Source organism: Canis lupus, chromosome 4 (assembly GCF_003254725.2).
Source record: "Canis lupus dingo isolate Sandy chromosome 4, ASM325472v2, whole genome shotgun sequence".
Lineage (NCBI taxonomy): Eukaryota > Metazoa > Chordata > Mammalia > Carnivora > Canidae > Canis > Canis lupus.
In genome coordinates, this window is record NC_064246.1 from 21,488,558 (window position 1) to 21,507,159 (window position 18,602).

At 43.2% G+C, this 18,602-nt stretch overlaps 1 protein-coding gene across 3 annotated transcripts; it reads right to left on the reverse strand.

The window, feature by feature from the left end:
- Positions 1-948: 948 nt before the first annotated feature.
- SAR1A (secretion associated Ras related GTPase 1A) lies at positions 949-17,388 on the reverse strand. 3 transcript variants are annotated; one of them, XM_035715187.2, is made up of 7 exons: positions 17,347-17,388; positions 12,643-12,716; positions 12,405-12,524; positions 11,903-11,968; positions 8,789-8,892; positions 5,702-5,833; positions 949-3,360 (listed from the first exon to the last, which is right to left on the reverse strand). In XM_035715187.2, exons 2-7 carry the CDS (start codon positions 12,698-12,700, stop codon positions 3,244-3,246), a joined length of 597 nt encoding a protein of 198 aa, XP_035571080.1. In that variant the 5' UTR covers positions 12,701-12,716; positions 17,347-17,388; the 3' UTR covers positions 949-3,243. The 3 variants fall into 3 exon arrangements, with proteins under 3 accessions (XP_035571080.1, XP_025290320.1, XP_025290321.1); XM_025434535.3 differs by having other exon boundaries at positions 17,224-17,362; XM_025434536.3 differs by lacking the exon at positions 17,347-17,388 and adding an exon at positions 16,414-16,594.
- Positions 17,389-18,602: the final 1,214 nt, after the last annotated feature.

Sequence of the window (18,602 nt, forward strand, 5' to 3'; positions counted from 1 at the left end):
CGCATCATAGTTTGAGATGGGACAGAAATTAGCAGTCTTCCCATCTGTCTCCTTTTGGTTCTGTGACACAGACAATGCCTCGATCGCAGGAAAAACTATCCCAACTTCCTGGCAATTAAGAGTTTCTTTCTCTCTAGAGTCCCAGGATTCTCCCTTAATGATGCTCAAGCCTCCAGCATGAACTGTTTTGCGTCAGGTTTTTCTGTTTACAGCATCAGAGTATAGAGTTCCAAGTCACAGCCAACAGCCGAGGTGAGACCCCCTGAGTGCTGGGCTCCCTGAGTCTGTACTTCTCACGTTCCACTCTAACTCAAACGACGCAGACAATGCATATAAACATAGAACCCATGGCATCATCTTAGCAACAGGGACATTAGTTTCAGCCTCTAACACTTTTTAATACTCGATCAAAAAGGACCTGTTGCATTTTGCTTCCCATTCTATTTGTCCTATTACCTTAGTTTTAGAATCTCATTTGGGTTTTCTAAAAACAAGGCTTCCTACAAGCCTAGTAAATGCACAAGCACACGCTTCATTCCTTCTCCTACTTTACCAAATGTAGCATTCAGCTGAATCTCTCCAATTCTGTATAAAATGGTAAATAGCTAAACTGGACCCAGTCCTTGCTAGTATGTTAGTATGAGATTTTGTTAAAAAGTATATCCCTCCCCCCCCCAAAAAAAAGCATACCCCCAATCCTGGGATCATCACATGTTCAAAGCTTCTCAAATGGTACTAAATTTATCACTTTGAATAAAATGTGTGAATTGGCCTAGGTTTTTTTTCCTCCTAGTAGCAAAGTCTTTCTTATCCTCTTACTTCTCATAAGTAGGAAATAACTTTTGCTTCCCCACCCCCACCACACACACAACAAACGTCAGCGGATGTTCAAACTCAGAACAAACCAATGCAAATACATGAAAAAAATAAATGGAACAAGATAGCAAGTTTGTTTTAACTTTTTATTAAAATGCTTAGATACAGACTGACTTTCTTTTGCAAATGACCGTTTTAACTTTTCCTGAAATAGGACATATATGCACTCTGATAAAACAGAATGAAAAGTCTCAATTTATGGGAATTCCTGTACAAAGCTCTGATCCTTACTGTTAAGAGTCAAGCTCCTCACAGCGGCTTCTTTTGCGATCTTATTATAGGAACAGTGTTTTCTGTGGAGCAAGAAATAGACGGATGCCAACTGACTTTTCAATCCCCTCTTTCTCCAGTGGTCAACCACTTTCACAAAGAGCTGAGCTGTGTAGAATCCACAGTTTTCTAGCTTGCTACAAAGTGATTAGGGACAAATGGGAAAAAAACGAAAACAAGAAAACTAGCACTGCAATCATACTTCTCATGTCTCTGGATAACGAAGTATGGGTTACCTTTAGCCAAAGGAATTAAAAGTATGCAAGTTAACTACCTAGTTCATTCACCATTAGCTAGATTTGTTCATTTAAGGCTTTCACCTCTTTCCAAACCCACAATTTTGTTTTAATCCAGCTATGCCTGCTAATAAAGAAAAGGCATGCTCTTCCCAGATTTATCCTTTACTGAGCCTCTGCATTTGGTACCTGGCAGTGAGAACATATGCTTTTCTAATAGGTCAGTACTGAAGACTAACAACGAGAAATCCATTAAAGAACAATACTCTCACCTCTGGAGTATGTTATCCACACTTTCCTTACCCTCACATTAGACACAAGAATCCACTGAATTTAGTTCAATCCTTTGCAAATAAAGCATCATCATCACAATTTTGTTTTGAGGAAACTACTTTTAATCTCTCATTAAAGAAAAATGAAGATATCCACTCATCTTAAGAAAGGATCTAATATTGGTCAAGATCATGAAAACCCAATTTTACTCGTGGCACCAAGAAAAACGAATGCTATAAAAATGATCCTCATCACACTACTGGGCATGCTGAGGCTTTTTATACTGAGCTCTTACTGACAAGTGATGTGCTGGCTCAAAAGGAATAGCACTACACAAAGCTATTAGATTAGATTAGAGTTTTCCCAGCTTACTTCTGGAATGGTGAAAGGCAATTCCATACCAAAAAAAAAGGTAACCGATAAAAAGAGCCATGAACAGTCCCATAAAGAGACCAAATCCTGCAAGTGAGAATTTTAAAGCCCACTAAGTAGTGCTCACTTCAGCAGCACATATAATAAAGCCCACTAAATAAATCTTTCCTGGATCCAAGCAAATGCTACAAATACCAGATTTTTAAGTTCTCAACTCATAGAATTAAAAGCCCGTCGGCTGTTAACTGTCCTGTGGGACTCACCTCTTCAAAAAATTTTCCCCTAGAATCTGTGCAAAAGTAACAGACACACACCTGCAGTGTAGGACAACATGGGAGATGTTCTCTTTCATGAGGCAAGAGTCATTTATGAAACTGAAAATGAAAAAGGTGCTATGGAGAGAAACGAAGTTTCCCAACAGTATAAAAGCAAAGACTAGCTGAAATTTGTAACTTTAGAAGTAAAAATAATAAAATAACCCTCTCTAAAGAAGTCCTCCACAGTGAACAATCTGCTCTACATACCACAATGAGGAATGATCCTGGCTTCCGTGGTGGAAACCTGCTACAAGTGCCAGGCCAGGCCCTGCCCTTCCTGGCTCCTCGCTGCACAAAGTGGGGCCACCTACTGCCGGGCAGCCAGACACAGGGGAACTTCTCTCACTGACCTGCTAATGCAACAGGAGTAGGTTCATTTCACGGGAGTTCTGGCCTCCGATGTGTTTCTGTGCATAATATTATGAAGTATCTAAATGCCATTCACTAGATCCAAAAAAAAAAAAAAAAAAAAGGAATAGAAAACTCTGGACCAAGGAAATTTTTAACTCAAAAAGTTAGGAGGGACACCAATTACATTAACAACACTTTCTTTAAAAAATAGAATCACTTTCTTTTGAAATCAACCACAGTGGTGAGACGTGTTTTTCTTTTCAGGTGCCCCATGTTGGCACACAGCTTTACTCAGCAAATCCTGCCAGCTTCCAAGACCCGGGATGCTGACCTGCGCCGGCACGTGGGGCAGCGTCACCTCCCAACAGTGTGGAGAAGAGCACGTATCACCACTGGGCAATGAGAGAGCTGACTGACAGAGATTCTTGGCTTCTCAACGCCAGACACGGTTGAAGAGCTTTCCTTGTTCTATTAGAAAAGTTCATGAGGAAGCTGTGAATAGGATCAGTCCAGAGAAGGAAAACTCTTTTATTTTCACTGTCCAAACATCAGTCAATATACTGGGAAAGCCAGCGGAAGCCCTCGCCGTAGCCTTGCCTCTTGAGCACACTGCACATGAACACTTCCATGGGGCGCGCGTTCAGCTCTTTCAGGGTCACGTTCCCCTAAGGGAGGCAAAACCAAGAAAGGCCTGTTAGCATTTCTGTGGCAGAAAAGCTTGAAAGAGTGATCACCAATCACTTTCTTCATTCCTCAAAAGCAAATGGAAGTAGGAATTCACTATAGAAATGTGGTCCAGGCCATAAAGATGACTTCCCCAAACTCTCTTTGTAAAGAGCCTTTTCTTTGAACACACTAGCATCTGGCAAGTTATGGCAGCTAACCAGGAAAAAGACCCACAGAATCAGCATGCTCCTTAATGGGCAGAGGTCTAAGACTCTTTGGAAATAAGGACATTCTTGGGGGGCCTGGGTAGCTCAGTTAAGCGTCCGACTCTTGGTTTCAGCTCAAGTCATGATTTCAGGGTCATAAGATTAAGCTTCGTATGGGGCTCCTCACTCAGTGGGGAGCCTGCTTGGTTCTCTCCTTCTGCCCCTTCCACCATCATGCATGTTCTCTAAGAAACAAAAAGATCTTTGAAAAAACAACAACAGGGCAGCCCCGGTGGCCCAGGTGGCCCAGCGGTTTAGCGCCGCCTGCAGCCTAGGGCGTGATCCTGGAGACCCTGGATGAGTCCCGCATCGGGCTCTCTGCATGGGGCCTGCTTCTCCCTCTGCCTGTGTCTCTGCCTCTCATTCTCTGAGTAAATAAAAAATCTTAAAAAAAAAAAAAAAGAAAGAAAGAAAAGAAAGAAAAGAAGGAAAAGAAAAGAAAGAAAAGAAAAGAAAGAAAGGAAAGGAAAGGAAAGGAAAGGAAAGGAAAGGAAAGGAAAGGAAAGGAAAGGAAAGGAAAGGAAAGGAAAGGAAAGGAAAGGAAAAGAAAGGAAAAGAAAGGAAAAGAAAGGAAAAGAAAGGAAAAGAAAGGAAAAGAAAGAAAAGAAAAGAAAAGAAAAGAAAAGAAAAGAAAAGAAAAGAAAAGACAAGAAAAGACAAGACAAGACAAGACAAGACAAGACAAGACACCAAAAAAAGAGGGGCTCATAGGTGGCTTAGTCGGTTAGGCATCTGCATTAGGCTCAGGTACCGATCTCAGGGTCCTGGGATCAAACCCCTCCTGGGACTCCCTGCTTGGTTGAGAGTGTTTCTCCCTCTGCCTCTGCCTCTGCCACTCCCCTCACTCCCCTCACTCGTGCTCTCTCTCTCAAATAAAGAAATAGTCTTTTAAAAAAGGACATTCTCATTAACATAAGCATTCAGGGACGCCTAGGTGATTCAGCAGTTGACTGTCTGCCTTCGGCTCAGGGCGTGATCCCAGGGTCCTGGGATCAAGTCCCGAATTGGGCTTCCTGCGAGGAGCCTGCTTCTCCCTCTGCCTATGTCTCTGCCTCTCTCTCTGTCTCTCATGAATAAAATCTTTAAAAAAAAGAAAAAAGGGATCCCTGGGTGGCGCAGCGGTTTGGCGCCTGCCTTTGGCCCAGGGCGCAATCCTGGAGACCCGGGATCGAATCCCACGTCGGGCTCCTGGTGCATGGAGCCTGCTTCTCCCTCTGCCTGTGTCTCTCCTCTCTCTCTCTCTCTCTCTCTCTCTCTCTCTCTCTGTGACTATCATAAATAAATAAAAATTTTAAAAAAATTAAAAAGAAAAAAAAGAAAAAAGATTTCTCTGAATTAGATTTGAAAGAGTCAAAAATTCTTAAATTGATAAGTATGCCTTTCCTTTTTTTTTTATTTATTTTTAATTTTTTTTTAATTTTTTTATTTATTTATGATAGTCATACAGAGAGAGAGAGAGAGAGGCAGAGACACAGGCAGAGGGAGAAGCAGGCTCCATGGACAGGGAGCCCAACATGGGATTCGATCCCGGGTCTCCAGGATCGCGCCCTGGGCCAAAGGCAGGCGCCAAACCGCTGCGCCACCCAGGGATCCCCGATAAGTATGCCTTTCCTACCAATTTCTTCATCCTCATATACCTGAAGAAAACCTCATTGGAAAACAGTGAAAGAACAGGCTCCTGCCTTCAGAGGGACTACAAATCACCTATGGTAAACCCTAGGCCCAGTTAAATTTCTGAAAGACAAGTAAAATCTAGATAGCAAGGATCCCTGGGTGGCGCAGCGGTTTAGCGCCTGCCTTTGGCCCAGGGCGCGATCCTGGAGACCCGGGATCGAGTCCCACGTCGGGCTCCTGGTGCATGGAGCCTGCTTCTCCCTCTGCCTGTGTCTCTGCCTCTCTCTCTCTCCCTGTGTGACTATCATAAATTAAAAAAAAAAAAAAAAAAAAAAATCTAGATAGCAAAACATGAATGCCCCCCCCAAAACTGTGAAATTTGTATGAATTCATATTTCCATTCATATGTACCAATTAATTCATATTTCCTTAATATGTGCCCTGAAGATTTTTCTCTTACCTTTCCTGTGGTCTGTCCATAAAGCCCAAATATCTCCCGGAGTTTTTCTTCACTGATTGCATCTGTTCTGTCTATCTTGTTACCCAAGATCAGGATTGGCACATTGGATATTGTCTCATCAGTCATTAGAGCCTAAAGACAACAAAACAGAAGTAGGTAAGGAATCTACGAATGCCCACCAGATACGAAAACAACCCAGACTTTCACTTGTCTATAAAGTATCAAATGTAAAGTGAAATCTGATCATTTTTATTACCTAAGTGATGAACTAAAAGTCTTGACATTATAAAACATTCTTAACATTAGGTAAGCCCTAAAAACTACCTTGACGATAGGTAAAAATAACCAGCCTCAAAACCGCAACTTAAGGCTGTGTCTATTTACAACCTTAACTCACAGATAAATCACTCAGCCACAGAGCATCCTCAGGCTATCCACCGAGCAGTCCTAGAAGACTGAATGCTCTGGCTACAGAATCTCCAAGATGGCTACACGAAGTCCCCAAGTATTCACTGAGTGCCCAACGCACGCAAATCATTATCTCAGGCACTAAGAGGAATACAAAAAGAAAGGCAAGACATATCCCTGGCTTCAAGAAATCCTCACTCCGTGTTTTTACATCTGTCAACTAAGTAAGACAAGTGGATGATTAAGTGTCACAATGAATAGGGACAGAATATAAATACTGAAAGACATTTGGGGAAATCAAATGGCAAGGAAAATGGTGAGCTTAAGGAACGTGTTAGCAAAGTTGCAGAATACAAACTAAGCTCTCAAAGATGGACAGGATTTGGATAGAGGGAAAGGAGAAGGGATAATTTAAGCAATGGCTTTACAGTAGGAAAAGAATTCAGAAAGCCACATGGACAACTCCCTGTCTTTATGTTGAAACATCATAAAACAGAATGGGAAGCATGATCAACATTATGGTGCCAGTCTAAGAAGCTAGCTGCAATAGATCCTAAAGACTCCAAATCCAGAAATTACTGGATAGAATCTGTGTGTAAAGGGGCACCTGGTGGCTCAGTTGATGAAGTGTCTGCCTTCAGCTCGGGTCACAACCTCGGGGTCCTGGGATCCAGGCCCACATCAGGCTCCCTCCTTCTCCTTCTCCCTCTGCCTCTCTCTCAAATAAGTAAGATCTTAAAAAAAAAAAAAAAAAAAAAAAAAGGAATGTGTGTGTAAAGAAACACAATGAATTCATACAAAGCACCTATGTGTCCTTAGATAAGAGACACTGACTTGACCTAAGATAGCAGAGTCCAAGGAATAGTGCAGCAGGGACTGTGGAGAAAGAAGATAAGAGACTGATGTCTAGATGATAAGACAGAGAAGAGGGACCTGAGCCAGCACAGATTTTTAAGCCTGGGAATCCAGTGCCCATTGACAGGAAAAGCTTGGAAAGAAGTAGAACTGAAGGGATAAAGGGAAATATACTTTTGACCATTTTAGGTTCCCAGAAATGCTAGACAAAATCAGAATAAAGATGTCATTCATTGACTGAATAGTAACCAGATACCTACTATATGTCTGATGCTTTGCTAGGTGCAAGGGTTTCACAAACAAAACTAGGTCCCTCCTAAGTTCACGATCTGATAGAGACCTACAAGAAAACCAGTAAAGATCATAGACTCTGATAAGGTGGAGAGTAAGACCAAGAGGTCAGGGAAAGCTTCCTAGAAGAGGTCATGGCTGAACTCTGGGATCTCTTAAAGGACGTTTTTAAATTTACTAGTGAAAGTGGGTGGGGGTCAGACGAGAAAGTCAGGCAGGGACAGCCACTTGTGCATACTGAAAGGAGGACAAGTTGTTCTTTATGTTTGGAATGTAGTTCAAGGTAAGCAATAAAGAGAAAAAAAAGCTGGAGAAATAAACAGAGGAGAGATCAGGAAAGATGTTATGTGCTATGCAAAGGATTTCCAGACTTTAGCCCAAAGATGATATCTATTGAAGAATATTAAATAAGCCAATGATAGATCTAAAAACGTTCCTTCTAGCATTATAAAATGTGGCAGGGTGGTAGCAAAATCTACAGTCATTCACAGGCTCTGGACCACATATCCAGGTAGACGATGGGGAAGAGTTCCATTCTGGGAGACCAGAATTGGTAGGTGGAGTTTTCTAGTAGGTAACATTCTGTATGAGGCTAGAGCTAGAGAGGTTCATACAAGAGAAATCCATATGGGAGTCATCGGCATGTGGGAGGACCAGTGTCTGGGAGAAAGTACAGAATCTGGGGGACGCCAAGATTTAAGGGTTAAGCAGAATGGGTGATTGTGAAAGAATCTGAGACGTATTAGCCAGAGAGAACACACCAAAACCAAGAATGCAAATGGGAGTTCAAAGAAATAAGAGAATGCCAATGCCAAGAGGTCAAATAAGGGAAGGAATGCCCTATAAGCCACTCTACATAGACCAGAGCTATAGATTCAAGAAGCATACTTACAAATAAATGTGTAACAGGTTCAAATTGCCAGGAACAAGAATGTAGAGAGACAGTTACAAATTAAATAAGAGGTGCAGGGTGACCCAGTATGGGTCAACAAAGGGTAGGATTAACAAAGGCAACATTACAGAGAAACTGAGAAGCCAAGAAGCAATGTTGAGAAAGGAGAAAATTCAACAGTATCAAATGCTGCCCATGACCAAAACTGAAGGCTGAGAACACACAGTGAAGGTCTGTGAAGTCATTCAGTGAGAGAGTGGGCAGGCACAAGTGAGAACCCACATTCAAACACATAAAGAACCCTTAATCTCTCTTAGGGTTTCACTCCGCCAATGCTTCGCGACCATCCATGATCCCTGAAGGGAGAAGGCGATTATAATGCTAGGGCAACAGGCGCACACTGGGGAGTATCTGAACAAACTGGACAGTCACCCTATGATAAATACAAACAAAGTTAACTTACACCAGTTCAAGCTGAGTTTGCTCAGGACAGTGAAAAGCAGGGTCTTAGATTTTAAAACACTTTCTTCCTGTAACTAGGAGTTTCATCAAATGTTAACTGGAATGCTGAAGTACTAGCACTACTGACCTGTATTCCTTAAAAGAAATAGAGGCCAAAAAAGGAAAAAATATAATCATACATTTAGCTCAACTTTGGATTCCATGAGGCGAGGATGATCTGCACAGTCCACCAGAAAGACAATCCCATTAATTGCTGGGAGGTAATTTTTCCAAACCCGGCGTGCTAAAAGACAAAGTTTGTAGTTGCATTAAAGTTTAAAAAAAAAAAAAAGTATTTTGAAAAATAGATCTATTTTTTGCCCTAAAATGGGCATACCTTGGCTCAGTTTCAATAGGATTCAACTCCATGTGGATTCTCTAAGCCCTAATAAGTATTAAATCAGAACAAAGGGTATATACACTGATGATCCATGAATTGAATCTGATTTTTTCAAATTAAAACATCAAGGTTTTCTGCCTGATTTTAGGAAAAACTGTAACATCTGGCAACCCTACACATACCTACCCACACATCACTCATCAGCTGGAACTGAATGGTGTCCACCCCTTTAGAAGAGGTCTGGACTCTACCATTTGGCAGTTTCCACCACTCCCTACGGACACCTAGTCACTTTTACTCAATTGAATGACTTACCTCAACCCTGAAGCCATTTGCAACCTGAGTTAAATTCATCAGGATGCAAAAGACCTGTCCATATACCATCCATCCTAAGTTAAATCCTAACTAATCAGTATGTCTGTGTACAACACACTAACTAGCTCCATCCATTTTCAGGGGATTGGGCTTCACAGCTGGTTGAAGTCCCGGGCAATTACCCCAGTCTGCCATATTTAACCCAGGAAGACTTATAAATTTTTGTTTGTTTGTTTATGACATGAACTGATAATGGTTTGGGAAGTGATGCTTTAATTATAATTTCTAAGCCATTCATTTCTGGCACTTTCAATGGATGAATAAACAAAGAATCTCTACATCAAACAATTAATAATGGTTACCTCTGAAAAGTGGGATGGGGAAGGAGAGGCTGGGGGAACTTCTACTTTTACCTTCCATATTTATATGCTGAGTGTGTACTCACTTTGTTACATGGACCCTGAACCAATGGGGTTTTATTTTGTTTTTTGTTTTTTTTTTTAAGTTATCTCTGTACCCAACATGGGACTCGAACTCACAATCCTGATACCAAGAGTCCCATGTTTTTCTGACTGAGCCAGCCAGGTACCCTGATCCTGGCCTACTTTAATAGGCTAGATTTTTAAAGTTTTTTTTAAAAAGACAATCTTCAAATATATAGTATTTTAGCAACTTCTGTAAAATGGTGACTAAGTTATTATAATAAAGTATTTCTATGAAATAAACTTTCCTCAAACAAAACAAAACTACATATAACACATTCTCCCTTATAATCTATCAAAACCTGAAAGCTAAATTTATCACACCAAATAACACGTAAGTCTCCTTTCAGAGGTCTAAAAACCTCTATTCCTGCATTCTCCAGATGGTCTCCGTTCAACTCTCATAATAGTATTATCTCTGAATTTAAATTTGTAAGCAGTTACAAATCCTTATGAAAGAAGCGGAAAAGCCACCATACACCCATTCTTACCCAAATGAAAACAATACAAGCTCATTATAGAAAAAAGGATGCAAGATCATCCATCTAAAATCCTCCACTGAAACACACCTACTGCTGGTTTTGTATATATTCTGCCAATCTTTTTTCTGTAGTTATTTTATGTGATTATGACCACACTACATATGATTTTATGGGATATAAATATTATGTGACTAAAACAAATGTAATTATATGTTAATGAAATCACTGACTATAAAATCATTTGGATCACTCCTTAGATTTTTGGTTAAAATTACTTAGCTAGGGGATCAGCAGTTTAGCACCTGCCTTCAGCCCAGGGCATGATCCTGAAGTCCCAGGATTGAGTCCCACATCGAGCTCCCTGCATGGAGCCTACTTCTCCCTCTGCCTGTGTCTCTGCTTCTCTCTCTCTCTCACACAAATAAATAAATAAAATATTTAAAAAATAAATAAAATAAAGTTACTTAGCTAAAAAATAAAAGCTATCAATATTCTATTCTTTTACCTATTTTAAAAAGCTATAATAGGGAGCATCTGGGTGGCTCAGTGGTGGAGCATCTGCTTTTGGCTCAGGCGGTGATCCCAGGGTCCTGGGATTGAGTCCCACATCAGGCTCATCAGGCTCCCCACAGGGAGACAGACTGCTTCTCCCTTTCCCTTTGTCTCTCTCATGAATAAATAAAGCCTTTTAATAGTTTCTATTTTCTACTTTCCACAATATTCCCACATCTTAAATGTTTTACTCCTAAGCCTAGAATCTTGCCAAATGTAAAGTGTCCATCAGAAAAAGGTGCCCCGGGATGCTGTGTGGCTTAGCAGTTGACCGTCTGCCTCCGGCTCAGGGCCTGATCCCGGGATCCAGGATCAAGTCCCACGTGAGGCTCTCTGCATGGAGTCTACTTCTCCCTCTGCCTCTTTCTGTGTCTCTCATGAATAAATAAAATCTTTTAATAAATAAAGAAAAAGATGCCCCATTATACATATCTCCAAAACCCACACAAGATACCCGACAGGAGTCTAAGAACCAAATGGAGATGACCTGCATAAGACAGAAAGTACTATGAGAACAATAAGATAGAAGGTAATCTTCTACCAACTGCCCCACGTGGATAGAGTACACAAAACAGATCAGAGTGGTCACATGTATATCACTGTATTATTTTTGCAACTTTTAACATATTTGAATTAGGTACAAATAATAAAATATTCTACCCACTTATACTCCACTGAATAAATGATATAAAAGAGATAAGATTAAATTTGATACTGTACTAGATCTTGTTCCAAAAGAAAAATGCTATAAAGAAGATTATGGAGGCAATCAACAAAAAGAGAAATACATACTACAGAGTAGATAAAAAATAAAACTTCCTAGGTTTGATAACATAAATATTAGTATGTGTTACATAGAGAAGGAGACTAATAAATTGGGGCAAAAGGGATAAAGGAGTGGAGTTCTCTGTATTTATGCAACTTTGGACAAGTTTGAAAGTACTTAAAAACAAGAAGTAAATAAAACAACTTTAAGATCTCAATAATTTAAAAGGTAAAAATGTCACACTACTTTAAAAAAAAATAAGAGGGTATAAAAGAACCATAAGTCAATACCATTCTTCCACTGAATTGTCCTCTTACCTTGCTCATGCCCACCAAGATCAAAAGTTGTAAAAGTCATTCCAGCAATTGTCAGCTCTTCTGATGCTGAAAAATTGTCAAAATAGAAAAAAGAAATAAATTCCTCCAAGCAAAAAAGACCCAACTCCCAATACTGTAAGCCAATATAAATGCAAAACTTAATGAAGCTTTTACCTTATAAAGAAAAGGATACAAGGGTGAAAACATTCTTAAATTATTCTGAAAAGTCAAGTTTCTTTTTCTCCAATATGCCTGCTACTTCTTGGAAGTAGATATGGGAAATGTGTCCCCTTACAGAACTAGTGAGAATAGATACTGACAGAGTCCTAGAGAGTTAGATTTAGGGGCATGTGACCTGAGTGTGTCCTACAGGGAATTTTTTCAAGTGAGCTATCTTTTGGGACTTCAGTTAATACAAGAACTGCATCAACTGAGGATTCATCCCCAAACCATGACATCGACCTTCAAATATCAAAAGGTCACCTGGTATTCTCAAACTTACTCGGATGTAATGTCGGAACATGTTGGCCCAATCGGTCATCTTTGAGCATGTGTAGAAGAGTGGTTTTGCCCGCATTGTCCAAACCCAAAAATACAAGTTTTCCAGATTTCTTGTAGAGTCCTAAAAAAGAAAAAAATTTTAACATAATTTTGTTTTCTACTTACCAAAGGCTGCTTGTATTTTTATTGAAATGTACAAAGTTTGAAACCTATGATATATTTCAAGGAAATGGTTTTACCTAGGAACTGGAGCACACTGCTGAAGCCATTGTAGATCCACTCAAAGATGAAAGACATTATTAACGGTTACTACCTGTATAAAATATGAAAGCAGCAAACATTAGCTTTCTGAATGTTAATACAGTTCTGGAGAAGTTAACTCTTATTCTGTAACCCTGATGCATGTTTACTGTCCCATATTTTCAAGCATAAGAAAATAAAGGATTTTGTACTCTGAAGGGAAGTCTCTGGGGTCCTCAGATCTGCACAAACTCCTGGTTTTCTAACAATTTTCAATCTATGATACTCTAAGGATAGGAGTTAAAGCTATACTTTCCTCTTTTACTGTGTACTCCTCCAAGCAGCTGATCATCTACATCCCCTGGATACTCTGTCAACCAGTTAGCAACACCTCTAAGAAATCAGTCACATCAATAATCTAGATAAAAATGTCACACTGGAGGTGCCAGGGTGGTTCAGTCGGTTAAGCATCTGTCTTCAGCTCAAATCATGATCTTGGGGTCCTGGGGGGTGTGTGTGTGTCTCTGCTCAGCGGGGAGTCTGCTCCTTCTTACTCTCCCTCTGTGCTCTCTCAAATAAATAAATAAAATCTTTTTTTAAAAAATGTCACACTGATACACCAGAAAATAAGAGTGAAAAAGCACATTAACCTGAATGAAAAGTATATTAACCTTTCCTTATAAACAGCTCTAAAAAAGTCACCAAAATCCTAATGGCTGACAATAATTTGCCCTGCTCCACTTACCAATGATTGCTATTTCTTTTAAGATCTATTTATTTATTTGAGAGAGAATTCAAGCATATGCCCCACTGAGCACAGACCCTGGAGCTCACGACCCTGAATTGAACCAAGAGTGGGACACTTAATTGACTGTGCCACCCAGGCACCCTGCCAATGCTCTTTCTTAAACAGTATTTAATCCCTCTTGCAGATTTGTGTCTTAACTTATAAAAAGAAATGATACTGCTATTTTGGAGAACCATGAAGAAATAAGAGAATCCTTTCATAAAGTGAGTAATCAAGATCTAACCCATTTTACAAAGAGGGATTCTCTTAAAATAAGAATACTTGCTCAGGGCGTAGAAGTAGATTCCTAGCCAAGTACACACCTTAATTAGTACTAATATTAAGACCACTTTTCCTACTGTTTTCCATAAACCTAGACAAAACAAGAGATGCCTCAAAGCTACTAAAAGATCTACATACATATATTGGCGATAAGCAAGATCTCTGAAAGAAAAGGGTAACATCTAAAGCCAGTGGTGGTGTCAAAGTTCTCAGGGTCAGCATTTTCTGGTCACTGAACTTTTACCTAAATATCTCATTTGGCACAGAAAAAAAAGATCCCCCACTTTCACTCCTCTCCATCAGCAAGAGCATGTGAGCACAAGGCTACACTAAATGCGATCAACTGCTATCAAATACAATTTTCATGAACTTTTGTTTTTTTTGGGGGGGCTGGGTGGCGCAGTGGTTCAGTGTCTGCCTTTGGTTCAGGCTGTGGTCCTGTGGTCCTGGTATGGAGTCCCGCATAGCTCTCTGTGGGGAACCTGCTTCTCCCTCTGCCCATGTCTCTGCGTGTCTCTGTGTCTCTCATGAATAAATAAAATCTTAAAAAAAAAAGGGGGGTAAACAAACATTTACTTTTGTTACTCTTAGTAGTGACTTTAACAGGGTTATCCACAAAAACCCACCTATATTCTTCATTCAAAGAATGCTAGATAAAGAAGTTGAAAAGTAGGGACAATATATGTTAATTCGGGGGCTCTTGGCTGACTCAGAGGAACTTGTGACTCTTGATCTTGGGATCAGGAGTTTGCACCCCACATTAAGGGTAAAGACCACTGAAATAAACCTAAATATATATATATATATATATTTTTTTTTTTTCTGTCCAATTACTGGGTTTTGATTGTTTTTTTTTTTTAAATCAAGCCTGACCTATTGGCTTTTGGGACTGTTTAATGCTTATTTTCTACGGCTCTTATCACAGAAGACCAAATGAGGCTTGGGAGTTTGGGTGAGAGTCTAAGGCAAAAGCTTTCATAAAAAGATACTATGGGGTCGTGGGTTTTTTTTTTTTGTTTTTTTTTTTTGCTTTTTTCAGTAACATTAAGATATATTTTGGCAGAAACCAATTTAGCATGTTAGATAATTTGTCTTGAAACTTAGCACTTTAAAAAGTTTAATGACTTAAATACACGTAGAAAGCTCCTGCTTTTAAATTCCCACTGTAGGTAAGTAAAGGAACAATGTGCCTCTTCTCTACAATTCTCCCAAACCAGGCATCTTTCCCTACTTTTCTCAGTCTACAACTTGGAGAAACGTGGCTCATCTTTACAGAGACCTCTGTCTGATTAAGATCACTCCCACTCCGGGCACTCCTTTAAAACCCATTGTTACATATTTACTTGTACTACACTGGTTTGTGGTCAATACCGTAAAGTTTTACCACATCATTTTAGAATTCTTCCAAACCCAGTGCATTCTCCAAGGGTGACAATGGGAAAACTCTCCTTTAAAAAAAAAAAAAAAAAAAAAAAGATTTTATTTATTTATTCATGAGAGAGACAGAGAGAGGGAGAGGCAGAGACACAGGCAGAGGGAGAAGCAGGCTTCATGCAGGGAGCCCGATGTGGGACTTGATCCCGGGTCTCCAGGATCAAGGCCTGGACTGAAGGCGGCGCTAAACTGCTGAGCCACCCGGGGCTGCCCGGGAAAACCCTCCTTTGAGGAATTTTTCACGGGAACTGAGCTGGTCTGATTTTCCAATTTATCTTCCCTTGACACTTCTGCTTTAAAGTCCTATAATTCGGGGCGCCTGGGTGGTTCAGCAGTTGAGCATCTACCTTCTGCCCAGGTCGTGATCCCGGGGTCCTGGGATCGAGTCCCACATCGGGCTCCCCATAGGGAGCCTGCTTCTCCCTCTGCCTCTCTGTGTCTCCCATGAATGAATAAATAAATAAAATATGTAAAATAAATAAATAAAAGTCCTATATTTCTTCCCTCCAAAACGATCTATGGAAAAGTGCTTGAAGAAACTCTTCAGGTGATGCTAACAAAATCATAAAAACTATTGGACCCAAAGCGTTGCATTGTATTGCCCCTCAAAGTCAGAGAAATGGCTTTGAGGCTCCTCCATCCTTGAGACCTTAGGATTTGTACCCCTCGTGAGTAGTTTTACACTTTTTTTTTCTTAAAGATTTATTTATTTATTCATGAGAGACACACACAGAGAGAGAGAGGCAGAGACACAGGCAGAGGGGGAAGCAGGCTCCATGCAGCCACCCAGGTGTCCCATGGACGGTATTTTGATAATTAGCACTCTATTTATTCCCTGTCCTTGATCCACTCTATCACCTTAAGGCACTTCATGGCATCTTATGGCAAATCAGCATACTCTAAAACTTAAGAACTCTAAACTACCACAGAAGCACTGCCAATGTACCCCAAATTAAAATTCGCAAATTTTCAGGACTGAAGTAGATAAAGAAGAGGAGGGGATCCCCGGGTGGCTCAGCGGTTGGGCGCGGGCCTTGGGCCCAGGGTGTGGACCTGGAGACCCGAGATCGAGTCCCGCGTCGGGCTCCCTGCGAGGAGCCTGCTTCTCCCTCTGCCTGTGTCTCTGCCTCTCTCTGTGTGTCTCTCAAGAATAAATAATAAAAATCTTTAAAAAAAAAAAAAAAGAGGGGCACCAGGCAACACCGACCATCAGCCACTAACAGTGTGTACGTTCCTTTCTGCACACGCTCCCACTTCCTACACGTACTCGTCACGGCTCTGAAACACCGCTCCAGGCCGACCCGGGAGGGACAGCAGGTTTTCGGCTAAGAAGCTGTGCCGAGCTGCAGGGTAGCTAGTAAAGGTCAAGCCCCCAGTCCCGGCCTAGGCCGACGGAGGAGGGACGAGAGCAAGGGGGAGACTCCCGCCGAGGGCCGCGGGGCGCCAACCCTCGCAAGCGCGCTCCTGGCCTCGGCTACGACCCCGGCCAGCGCGGACTTCTACAAACGCGCGGAGGAATTTTCCCACGCACCGGAGAGGGCAGAAAAGAGGAAGGTGGGGGGAGGAAATACCGGCTCGACCCGGGCCTCGCGGACGAGAACTCAGGGCCGAAGGCGGGGAGGCCGGGCGCGCCCCGGAGCGACCCCCCGAGCTCCTCCTGCGACCCGCGGGGCCGCGGCCAAGGCACAGCCTCCGGGGCCTCGCGATTCCCCCTCGGGCTCAGGCCACGCACAGTCATCAGGACGCCCGCCCAGGCTAGGGGCTCTCCGGGCCGGGCCGGGCCGGGCCACCGCTCCGCAAACCCGGGCGCACGGGACACACAACGGTCACCCGCCCGGCGGCTGCGGGACCCCGAGGAAGGCCGACCGGCCCGCACCCCGGGCGCTATCGGAACGCGGCGGCCCGGCCGGGGCGGCCCATCCCCGCCCAGAACCGGCCCCGCGGCCCCGCAGAACCGCCTGCGTGTCACTTCCCCCCCCAACTCCGCCCGCGCCGGCCTCCGCCCCGACCCTCCCCGCCGTCCGCGGCAGCCCCGCCGGCCCTCGGCTCCCTCCCCTGCAGCAGCCCCCCTGCTCACGGCCGAGGCGGGGCTGCTCCTCCGGCGGCGGCGGCGGCGGGCGGCGGGCGGCGGGCGGCGGGCGGCGTCGACCCTCCCTCACAGCACACAGCCCAGCAGCACCCGGGACCGCCAGCTACTCGCCGGATATACGCAACACGCCCCTCCCCGGGGACTTCCGGGCGCGTCTCGACCCCGCCCCCTCGTGGCGTCACGGCGCTCCGCCACGCCGGGGCCGCACGGCGATCCCGGGGCGGGCCCGCATTTGGCCACGCCCCCTCCCGCACGCAGAGCCGGACGCGCGAGACGTGGCAGCGCCGCGGCCCCGGGGGCGGGGCGGGAGCCGGGGGGGGCGGGGGCTCGCTCGGGGTCGCGGGTTCGAGTCCCGCTGCCGTCGGACGGAGTCGGGGCGGGGGGGCGGGGGGCCGGCGACCGGCGGCTTGGTCGGTTCTCGGAAAGAAGCGTTTCCCCGACAGCCCTCCACCCTGGGTGGGTCCCAGAAAGCCCGTCCTTTCCGTCGCGGTTCTCTGGGATAGCCTGTGTTTGGGAGGAACGGCTAATATTCTGAGCGCTTAGGGTCCAGGCGGTGCTCCGAGCCCTTGGCGTGAATCCTCCCTCGATTTGTCTTTTTAATTTGACTTCGATTACAGCCCTGATGAAGCAGATACTGTTATTATCCTCATTTTTTGCAAATGGGAGGACCAAGGTTCAGAATAGTCCAGTAGCCGAGCCTGAGCTGGTAGGCGAGCAAGGCGCAGAGCAGGAATTCATTTTTGCAACTTTTAACATGAGCATTTCCTCACTTAATTCTGAAGACACAGCCCTACGAGTTTCGTATTATTACTCCAATTTTACAGATAGGAAAACTAAGTCAAATAATGGGATGAATGATGTTTTTGGATAGTTAAGGCCCAATATAAACCTCTTAATTCTCCTTAAATACAACTATAAGTAATAATAGGATCAGTAGGTTGTGTGTGTATGTTAAACCACCCTGTTTTGTTCCCGCCTAAAATTCAAATGGAAAAATAAACAAGGCTATTCAGGGAACAAACAGGATCTGAAAATGAACAAGGATGGGGAGCTAGCACTGTCAGATACTCCAATATATTATAGATGCTCAGTAATTAGAACACCTTGGGGAGGAGCCCCTCAGTGGTTCAGTCGGTTAAGCATCTGCCTTCAGCTCAGGTCGTGATCCCGGGTCCTGGGATCCAGCCAAGCCGGTATCCAGCTCCTGGCTCAGCCGGGAGTCTGCTTCTCCCTCTGCCCTCCCCCTGCTCCTGCTCTCTATCTCATAAATAAATAAATAAAATCATCAGGTGGCCATCTGGCAACTCCAGTAATATTCAGAGGGCATTGGATGAACAAGCTCACCCCTTTACCCCTTCTTTTCATCC

Coding starts and splice junctions, on each gene's coding strand:
- SAR1A (XM_035715187.2), bottom strand. CDS start 12,700: ATGTCTTTCATCTTTGAGTGGATCTACAATGGCTTCAGCAGTGTGCTC. Junction 11,969..12,404: donor TGTTCCGACATTACATCCGA/GTAAGTTTGAGA, acceptor ACAATTTTTCAG/CATCAGAAGAGCTGACAATT. Junction 5,834..8,788: donor AATCCAAAGTTGAGCTAAAT/GTATGATTATAT, acceptor TGTTGTCTTTAG/GCTCTAATGACTGATGAGAC.